Below are 11539 nucleotides of genomic sequence, written 5' to 3' on the forward strand. Positions count from 1 at the left end.
GAGTTACAAAGTATTATTTATGTTGCACGGGGTGATCCTTTAGGCTGAAAAATTTAGGACCCCCCTCCCCCACCTTGTCTTTAAATCAATTATTTATGTTTAATCAAGGACTTTTGGTAATAACTTCCTAAATTTTTTGCTTTCTTTGTCTTTGTTTGTTTGACTAATTCATGTAATTTGAGTTCGATCGGGACCCATAGTTATGGACCTCGAAGAGTGCCTAACACCTTCTCTTCGAGGTAATTTGAGCCCTTACCCGATCTTTGGTGATGTAAGCTAGTTAAACCAGAGTTATTTGCAAATAGGTGCCCTAACGCACCTCAAACCCGTTAGGTGGCGACTCTCTCTTTAACACCTTCCTTAAAAGAGTTGTCACGTGTCGAAACCCAATTTCGCGAGAAAAAGGGGCGCGACAACGTGTATATAGCTTTCCAGGCGTCTCATTCCTTGAGCATAGTGTGCCATATCAACGGCCAAGATTAAGTCCAGCTGAGGGCCATGATGCTGCCATGTGTCTCATTATTTTGAGAGACCAAATTATACACTCACCTAGATAGATCCGAAAATCCCTAATACTTGTCTAAAACTCATCTCTTCTTTCCTTTATTCTCTTTCCCTTTCTTTCTCTCATCGACTGAAGACTCTAAACCAAATCTTTCTTCCTTCTTCTCTACATCCCCCTCAAGTTGGAGGGGAGAGAATGGACCCCCAACTTGTGCAAGATGAGATTATGTGAAGCTATTGGTAGAGGTTTGGTAAAAAGATTGGCGAGCTGCTGGTGAGATGGGACAAAAGAAAGGGTTATTAGCCCGTAGAGATACTGTTAGCGGACAAAGTGACAATCGAGCTCAACATTCTTTGTTCGCTCGTGAAAGACAGGGTTACGGGCGATGTGTATTGCTGCTTGGCTATCAGAGTGAACCGGAATAGGAACTAAAGGTGGAGAGACAGATCTGCAAAGGCGTAACAACCAGGTAACTTTTGCGGTAACTCTTCTCATAGACCTATACTCTGCCTCTGCAGATGAAAGAGATATTGATGCTTTCTTTTTCGATTTTCAAGAAATTGGTGCTCTATCAAGCATGATAAAGAACCCACTGATTGACCTCCTAGAATCTTTGCAAACCAGTCGGAATCACAAAAAGCTATCAATTCGAATGAAAGGTCTGAAGATAGAAAAATACCCTGTGAAGGATCTACAGACAGATAGTGTAGAACGCGCAGGACAACAGTGAAAGGCATGGCCTTTGCATAAAATGGCTAAGAAAAAGCACAACAAAAGACAAGTCACGGCAAGTATTTGTGAGGTAATTGAGTTTGCCCACCAAATATCGATAAAGAGTGGGATCTGAAATAAGAGGCCCATCATCAGCATTGAGTTTGGAATAAGGATCAAGTGCTGAAGACACTACCGAGCCAGAAAAGTCAAATTCCTTCAAAATATCCAAGGTGAACTGCCTCTGACTAATAATGAACCCCTATTTTTCTCGAAGAATTTCCATCCCTAGGAATTAATGAATGTCTCCTAAGTTTTTAACCTTGAATTCAGTATTGAGAAAAGTTGTAATTTGATTGTTTCATTAAAATCACTGCTTGTAAGCAAAATATCATCGACATAGACAGCTATGATGGAAACTAGGTCCCCAGATTGTTTGTAGAACAATGAATAGTCATTGAGGGAACTTGAATAGCCCCTGTAGCTCAATGCCCCAGCAAGCCTGGCATACCACTGCCTAGAGGCTTGCTTTAAACCATACAGTGACTTTCTCAAAAGACATACTTTAGTAGGATCAGGAGGTCAGCAGAAAATTTCATGTAGACTTCTTCTTGCAACTCTCCATGTAAAAAGGCATTGTTCACATCAAGTTGTGACACATGCCAGCCTTTCTTCACAGCTACTGTTAAGAGACATCTAATTGTGGTCATTTTCACCACTGGAAAAAAAGTCTCTGAATAGTCAATTCCTTCTCTTTGTATGTCCCCCATCACTACTAACCTTGCCTTCAGCCAAATATAGTACCATCTGACTTATGTTTAACTTTGTAATGCATTGGCATGGTAAAGCCTTCTTGCCTGGTGGTAAGGTCACCACATCCCAAGTATGATTCAGCTCTAGAGCTGCAATTTCTTCCTCCATTGCCTTTCTCCAACCTACTTCCTTACAAGCTTCATGGTAGCTTGTTGGTTCTGAAATGATGGACACACTCTTCAGAACATTCTGATTATTGAGTGTGAGTGCTCCAAAAGAGAAAGCAGTAGGTTTAGCTGACTGAGTGAAACCTGAGGAGTTGAGGTCGGTGAGGAATATGCTATTGCATACATAATCATTTAGGTATGTTGTTCATTGAGTAATCCTTTAAGATTTTCTGATTGGAGGTGGTGGAATGGGAAAAGTGGGAATGGGAGATGAAATAGGAGGACTGGGAGTGCTAGGTTGATTGGTTGATGAAGTACTAGGTGAAGAATTGGCTAGCCCAAAACTTGGCAAAGGGGAAGAGGGTTCAGGATGGTTAGTGGTTTGATCTCCCATCCCAGGTTTCCTTCTAGGTGTAGAAAGAAAAGGGGAGGCAGTTGAATCTGCTTCAGGTGTAGAGATGATGCAGATAGGTGGTTAAACAAAAGGTGGAATATCAAAAGAAGTGGTAGAATGGAAAACCAAAGGTTGAGGTGTTGTGGTGGACAAAGTGAAAGGGAAATGATCTTCATGGAACTTGACATCTCTGGAAATAAACACCTTTCTTGTTTCAATTTCCAGAACTTTGTAACCCTTTTGACCTTGTGCATATCCCAAGAGAACACATCTCTTAGCTCTTGGCTCAAACTTACTCCTGATATGAGCCAAAGTAGATGTATAGCATAGACATCCAAAAGATCTACGTGAATCATAGTTAGGTGGTCTCCCAAAAAGAACCTAATAAGATTTCTTGCCTTTCAAAACTCTAGAAGGTATCCTGTTGATGAGATGAGTGGCTGTCAGCACACATTCTCCCCAGTATTGAATGAGGACCTTAGACTGAAAAACAGACCCCTTGCAACTTCCAAAAGATGCCTATGTTTTCTTTCAATCACCCTATTCTGTTGGGGTGTTACCACACAAGATATTTCATACAATATACCTTGTGATTCAAGGAAGGTAGCTTCCTCTGATCATTTGCCTAATTCCTTTGCATTATCAAACCTTACCCTTTTACCTTCATGTTAAATTTCCTTTCTACCATACTAAAGAAAGATTTTAGAATTGGAAAAGCATTACTTTTGCAACTTAACAGAAAAGTCCATGTGCCTCTACTGTAGTCATCTATAATAGTTAGGAAATACTTAAACCCATTGTATGTCTCAGTCCTGAATGGTCCCTAAGTATCAATGTGAATCAAATTAAAAATCCATTGGGTTTTAATATGACTTAGAGGAAAGGGGAGTCTAGTTTGTTTAGCTTGAGGACAAATGTTACACACATATTTAAAATTTGAAAGGAAATTAATGAAACTAAGATTCTTCATTACTGAAAAGGGTAGAGGACCCAATCTGATATGCATACTGAACTAGAAAAATTGTTGGAATTTATTTCCTTTCGAATTGAAACTACATCATGACAAGGCAGAATGCCAGAAGCTACACTAGTGGGCCCGAGTAGATATAAACTATCTCTTACTTCACCAAAAAATTATCTCATCCTCATTAAAGGGACCTGCATTAGACAGCCATCTGAAGTTAGATTTAATAAGCATTTGAATTGACTACATAACTTATGAACAGACAATAAGTTATATCTAAAAGAAGGCACATAAAGAACTCTTTTAAGGATCATATCTGACTGAATGGAGACACTACCTATCTGTGTAACATATAATTGGAAAGAGTTAGGTGGACTAATATGTAAAGGAACAGGAAGATGATTCAAGTCTATGAATGAGCTTGAATCAAAACACATATCCTTAGAAGCTCCTGAATTAATGATCTATGTTTTAGTATTAAAAGCTGAAAGACAAGTTCCAGTATACTTAAGGATTGTACCAGCCACTGCATTGGCATTGATTTCTGAACTTGTATGTCCTGAGTTCCCAATCTGCACTTGCTTGATTAAGTTAACCAGCTCAGAAACTTGCTCCTTGCTGAACATTTGTGGCTGATTATTGATGTTTCCCTCATTATTAGGAGTTGCTACACCTTCCTCTTGTCCTGTTACCACTGCATTTCCTTTTACTTCTCCCTGATAATTATTTGGTTGTTTGGTAAACTAAAAATCTTCTAGGAACTCTATCAATCTGTAGCAGTCTGCTCGCACATGTCCTACTCTCATAGAGTGAGAGCAGGTGACATTAGGGTTGTATTTAGACTTCTTTCCTTTGAACTTTTGTGGACTGTTTCCAAACTTCTGATTGGTAGACCAGGATCTCTGATTCTGATTGTTGTTCCTTTGTTGGAGCTTTGTCTGAGTTCCTACCATAAATGATGCTCCATCAGAAGGGTATTGAGGACTCATGTATACCTCTCTTTGACTCTCATCCTGAAGTAATAAAGAGCAGGCATGATCTAAGCTGGATAGAGGATTCATAATAAGAATATTTTCTCTTGATTAGACATACACATCATTAAGTCCCATAAGAAATTGAATAACTCTTTGATCTTCCAAAAATATAGTGACATTATTCTTTATATCACACACACAGTCACAGATGCATCCTAGGTGTGTGCTTAGAGAATCCAACTCATCCCATAGTCTCTTCAGAGTTGTAAAATAGCTTGCTACACTGCTATTTTCTTGGACTGACTTAGATATCTCCTTTTGCAGGTGATATAGTTTGGCCCCATTGGATTGGCCAAACCTGTGCTCAAGGCTGTTCCAAAGTTTCATTGCAGATTTTGAGTAGATGACACTGTCTCCTATTTCTTTAGACAATGATTTAGTAACAATGAAGTGACCATGTCATTGCACCTGCTCCATTAAGGAAGATCACTGGAATCCAGACTTGGTTTCCCACAGCTTCCATTGATGAAACAAAGCTTATTCTTGGCAGATAGTGCAATTAGGATTGACCTCCTCTAACCTGGAAAGCCTCTCCCATCAAATGGTGAGTTGACGAGAGACATACCAGATGCATCAGGGGAGTGAATAAAGTATGAATGATTACAGTCCTGATTGACTGTAGTAGATGAAGAACCTGGGCTATGAGCAACTGGAGCAGAGATGACTGGAGTTTCATCTGTTACTGCCATAGTTAGCCTTTAGACTTGAGATTTTGAGAAAATGTGAAGGATCGAGATATTAGAGCTCTGATACCATGTAAGATTTAATAAGGAAGATGAAGGAATTATCTCGGTGTATTGTATATAATCTGAAATTCTGTATATACACAAGTGTATGTGCTGAAAATAAATAATGTAAAATGAAAAACTAAAGAATATTCCCTATACACTTGTCATAATTTTATTCCCTATCCTATAACCAAATAACAACTTTTATTCCTTCACTATGTATTACACATGTGTGTGGGCACGTGTATAGCTTTACAGGCGTCTCATTCTTTGAGCATAGTGTGCCATATCAACGGTCAACATTAAGTCTAGCTGAGGGCCAAGATGCTGCCACGTGTCTCATTATTTTGAGAGACCAAATTATACACTCACCTAGATAGATTCGAAAATCCCTAATCCTTGTCTGAAACTTAGCTCTTCTTTCCCTTCTTCTCTTTCCCTTTCTTTCTCTCATCGATTGAAGACTCAAAACCTAAGCTTTCTTCCTTCTTCTCTACAGGGATATATTGTAAAGCACCTATTGTAATTTTATTAATACTTTTTAATTCAACATTGCCACATAAAATAACAAAAATGGAGTAACAACTAAAAAAAATGCACAACTAGAGTGAAAATTACCAGGAAAATTGCTTTGACATGGCAACGATCTAATAGAAATTCAGCTTCTTTAGATTACATAATGCCCATTGGTGTAGCAATGATCAACTCAACAACATCCATACGACGAGTGAATCTCTGGAGATCAAGAAAACGAAGAAAAGGAAAAAAATCCAGCATGATTTGGCATTGCTGCTATATCCTTGTCCATGTACTTCTTCCTAAATACCATATATCAGGCAAGTCATGTTCGCGCTAACAGATGCAACACTATAACTAAGATCAATCACATTGGTCTCAGAAGCCGCCTGTTTGAGGAAATTCATAAGAATTCTAACTTCTTGGTTCCTCATAGGCTGAAATAAATTGATCTTCATATTGCTAAGCAGTTGTAGAGTGCACAATTTTCGCATATTTCTCCAATAAGGCCCGTATTTGCTAGAGTCCAGATTTTTCTTACCATAGAAAATGCAATGAGATACTCCATTTTACGCTCTGCTGGCAAAAGTCAAGTCATGGATCTTCAAGAACAGTTTTGCAGCATTAGGAGAGGAAGCAACAATTACATGAACAATACCAAAGCGGATATAAACTCATTAATGGGTCCATATTTGACCTAATTTTTAGAAGGGAATTCTTTTTTAAGTAGAAGCACAAGCTGATTTTGAGAAAGCTGAAAAAGTACTTTTTGAGTAGGAGCAGAAGCTAGCTGTTTTTGAAAAGTTGAAAAAGGTAGCTTCTACTCAAAAGTATTTTTTAAAAATATACTTAGAAATGCTTTTTAAAAATTTTGCCAAACACTAATTGCCATTCAAAAGTACTTTTCAAATTGATTAGTGTCACGACCCAAAATTCAACTAGTTGTGATAGTCCTAATCCAACCCGCTAGGTAAGCCAATTAACAACTTTCCAATTCCAGTGAAATTTAATAAGACAAGTAAGTAAAAGAAAATATTTTAATTCTATACATTTTCCAAGGACTGGTAGTACAAATCATGAGCTTCTAAGATTAAAATTTACAACTCTGGTGTGAAATAAAAAAATATCATCTGTCTAAATAATACATAAACAGATTTTCAGAAGCCTAGAGCTACCATGAACAAGAGGCGGCTATAACCGGAATGCGAGTACATCTTCAAATCCAGCTCCTGTCCATCACAGCAACGTCAGCAGGCAACATCTGCACGCAAGGTGCAGAAGTATAGTATGAGTACAACCGACCCCATGTACTCAACAACAACAACAACAACCCAGTAAAATCCCACTAGTTGGGTCTGTGGAGGGTAGTATGTACGCAGACCTTACCCCTACCCCGGAACGGAGTANACTCTCCGAAACTCAAAACCAAACATCCCGGCAAATCAAAATAGCAGAAATGAAAGTAGTTACTAGGGAATCGGGGCATAAATTCCAAAAACGACAGGCCGGGTCGTTACTTCCTCCCACACTTAAGCATTCGTTCGTCCTCGAACGAGAATAGAGAACATACATGAAGTAGTGAAAAGATGAGGGTACTGGCTGCGCATATCCTGCTCGATCTCCCAGGTCGCCTCCTCGACCGGCTGACCCCGCCACCGAACCTTCACAGAAGCAATGTTCTTTGACCTCAACTTTCTGACCTGCCTGTCCAATATAGCCACTGGCTCCTCAACATAAGATAGATCCTTGCCCAGCTGGACTGAACTGAAATCCAACACATGCGACGTGTCACCGTGATACCTCCGGAACATCGAAACATGAAATACCGGATGAACTCCCGCCAAGCTGGGAGGAGACATGAAATCAGACATGAAAAATCTGAAATCTTCTCCCCTCTTTTATACATTGTTGCATTATTTTCTAAATAAACATAAGTGTCAAGTGTGATTTGCTCCGTTTGTTGAGTTCGTTGAAGTTCTGTGATTTGAAGTACCGATATCATAGAATAGTTATTCCGTTCTATCCTGGGAGGAATTAATCTGTATACCTTGGGCAGCATTGAGGGGATTAAATTCCTTAAGGATACATTGTGCATTCAGTGGGCTCGGAATTATTTTACGATTTGTTTATTGAACTAAATATTTTAATTCTATACATTTTTCCAAGGACTGGTAGTACAAATCATGAGCTTCTAAGATTAAAATTTACAACTCTGGTGTGAAATAAAAAAATATCATCTGTCTAAATAATACATAAACAGATTTTCAGAAGCCTAGAGCTACCATGAACAAGAGGCGGCTATAACCGGAATGCGAGTACATCTTCAAATCCAGCTCCTGTCCATCACAGCAACGTCAGCAGGCAACATCTGCACGCAAGGTGCAGAAGTATAGTATGAGTACAACCGACCCCATGTACTCAACAACAACAACAACAACCCAGTAAAATCCCACTAGTTGGGTCTGTGGAGGGTAGTATGTACGCAGACCTTACCCCTACCCCGAAGGAGTAGAGAGGCTATTTCCGAAAGACCCTCGGCTCAAGAAAACAGAAAGACAAAAGGGAGACAGTATTAGTATCACCACTTAAATTATAGGAAAAATAGGAACAATATTAAATTCAGAAGAAAGATGCAAAGCAAAAGCGATAGGTAGTAAATAGGTTATGCATTGAAAAGCATAATAGTAAGACACAATATTTCGAATGGCTATCTTAGACAAAAATCCTACCAGACTAGTCTCATAGAGGTACGCAGTAAGGCAAGACTCAACTACCTCCTAACCTACAACCCTAATACTCCACATTTTCCTATCAAGTGTCATGTCCGCGAAAATCTGAAGCCTCGCCATATCCTGCCTGATCACCTCTCCCCAATACTTCTTAGGCCGCCCTCTACCTCTTCTCGTGCCCTCCACAACCAGCCGCTCACACCTCCTTACCGGGGCATCTGGGCTTCTCCTCTGAACATGCCCGAACCATCTGAGACTCACTTCCCGTATCTTGTCATCAATGGGAGCCACGTACACCTTCTCCCGAATATCATCATTCCTAATCTTATCCATCCTAGTTTGCCCGCATATCCACCTCAACACCCTCATTTCTGCTACTTTCATCTTCTGGATATGTGAGTTCTTAACAGGCCAACACTCAACCCCATACATCATGGCCGGTCTAATCACCGCTTTATAGAACTTACCTTTGAGTATCGGTGGCACTCTCCTGTCACATAGGACTCCAGATGCTAACCTCCACTTCATCCATCCTACCCCAATACGGTGTGTGACATCCTCGTCGATCTCCCTTCCCCCCTGGATAACTGACCCAAGGTACTTGTAGCTGCCTCTACTTGGGATGGCATGTGATTCAAGCCTCACATCCACGCCCACTTCCCACCCGCTCAGTGCTGAACTTACACTCCAGGTATTCCGTCTTCGTCCTGCTCAACTTGAAACCCTTAGACTCAAGAGCCTGTCTCCAAACCTCCAGCCTCTCGTTAACACCGGCTCGTGGCTCATCAATCAGAACTATGTCATCCGCTAATAGGATGCACCACGGCGCCTCCCCTTGAATATGGTGCGTCAACGCGTCCATCACCAGGGCGAATAAGAGCGGACTGAGCGCAGAACCTTGGTGTAACCCCATTACAAACCGAAAAATGGTCAGAGTCGCCTCCAACTGTCCTAACCCGAGTCTTAGCCCCATCATACATATCCTTAATCGCCATAATGTATGGAACCGACACCCCTTTTGCGTCCAAGCATCTCCAGAGAACTTCTCTAGGAACCTTGTCATACGCTTTCTCTAGGTCAATAAACACCATGTGCAGATCCTTCTTCCTCTCACTGTACAGTTCCACCAACCTCCTAATAAGATGTATAGCTTCTGTAGTAGAACGACCCGCATGAACCCAAACTGGTTGTCGATATAGACACTGTCATCCTCACCCTCGCTTCAATCACCCTCTCCCACACTTTCATGGTATGACTCAGTAATTTGATACCCCTATAACTGTTACAACTCTGGATATCACCTTTGTTCTTATATAATAGGACCACCGTACTCCACCTCCACTCATCCGGCATCCTCTTCGCCTTAAAAATAACATTAAACAACCTAGTCAACCACTCCAAACCTGCTCTCCCCACACACTTCTAAAATTCCATCGAAATCTCGTCTGGCCTGGTCGCTCTGCCCCTACTCATCTTACGCATAGCTCCCACGACCTCCTCAACTTTGATATGCCTGCAGTACCCAGAGTCACGGTGACTCTCGTAATGCTCCAATTTGCCTAGCACAATATCTCGATCCCCTTCTTCATTCAGAAGTCACGGTGACTCTCGGAATGCTCCAATTTGCCTAGCACAATACTCTACTGTCGTCATCCTTAATGCATCTCACTTAGTCCAAATCCCGAGACTTTCTCTCTCTCTCAACTTGGCCAGCCTGAATAACTTCTTCTCCCCACCTTTTCCCCCCTGTTCCTCGTACATACGACCATAAGCCGCAGTCTTAGCCTCCGTGACCGCCATCTTAGCTTCCTTCCTAGCTACCTTATACCTCTCCATGCACGCTCGCCTCTCCTCCTCACCTATGCTCTCCACTAGCTTCAGGTATGCCGCCTTCTTCGCTTCCACTTTACCTTGGACCACTTCACTCCACCACCAGTCTCCTTTGTGCCCACCAGAGATGCCCGACGAGACCCCTAACACCTCTCTCGCAGCCTCCCTTATACAGTTTGTTGTTGCTGACCACATAGTGCTCGCGTTACCACTGCTCCTCCAAGCTCCCATAGCCGATAATCGCCCTTCCAACTCTTGGGCTTTATCCTTAGTTAAGGCTCCCCATCTGATTCTCGGTCTTCCTCAAGCAGACCTTCTCCTCCTCTTCAACATAATACCAACGTCCATCACCAAGAGCCAATGTTGCGTCGCGAGTATCTCACCCGGAATCACCTTGCAATCCTTGCACAACCCTCTGTCACACCTCCTGAGGAGGAGATAGTCAATCTGAGTCTTCGCCGCCGCATTTTGAAAAGTAACTAGATGCTCCTCTCTCTTCGGAATGCTAGAGTTCGCAATCACCAACCCAAAAGCCTTAGCAAAGTCCAACTTCGATGTACCTCCTCCGTTCCTCTCCCCAAAAATGAAGCCTACATGCACCTCGCCATAACCACCTGCGTTCGGCCCGATATGACCATTGAAATCCCCTCCTATGAATAGCTTCTCAGCAGGTGGAACCCGGCGCACAATCTCATCTATCCCCTTCCAGAAGCGCCGTTTAACCTCCTCATCCAGGCCCGCATGTGGCGCATAGGCGCTAACGACGTTTAGGGTACACTCACCAACTACCAAATTAATAGTCATCAATCTATCATTCACTCGTCTAACCTTAACCACAGACTCTCTAAATCCCCTATCCACCAAGATACCCACTCCATTCTTACCTTTCTCGACTCCTGAGTACCAAAGCTTATACCCGTCCGCGTCCTTTGCCCTCGACCCCACCCACATTGTCTCTTGGACACACGCTATATTAACCCTCCTCTTCAGGAGGATCTTCGCCAACTCTATAGATTTACCCGTCAATGTACCTACGTTCCGTTACCCAATTCTCGACCTATAGAAACCCTTGTCCCCTTTACCTCCCTTGCCTCCTGACCTACCCCCTAATCCCTGCCCTACCTCCCGCCCCACCCCTCGCTCCCCCCGAGGACATGACCTCACTCGACCATCCCAGACCACAACCACTATACCTACGGCAGACTACT

The 11539-nt window shown here is 41.9% G+C and overlaps 1 protein-coding gene across 1 annotated transcript; it reads right to left on the reverse strand.

The window, feature by feature from the left end:
- Positions 1-10634: 10634 nt before the first annotated feature.
- On the reverse strand, positions 10635-11282 carry LOC109218269 (craniofacial development protein 2-like). The gene has a single exon (XM_019382625.1). It carries the CDS (start codon positions 11280-11282, stop codon positions 10635-10637), a length of 648 nt encoding a protein of 215 aa, XP_019238170.1.
- Positions 11283-11539: the final 257 nt, after the last annotated feature.

This window comes from Nicotiana attenuata, unplaced genomic scaffold (assembly GCF_001879085.1).
Source record: "Nicotiana attenuata strain UT unplaced genomic scaffold, NIATTr2, whole genome shotgun sequence".
In the NCBI taxonomy this organism is placed as follows: Eukaryota; Viridiplantae; Streptophyta; class Magnoliopsida; order Solanales; family Solanaceae; genus Nicotiana; species Nicotiana attenuata.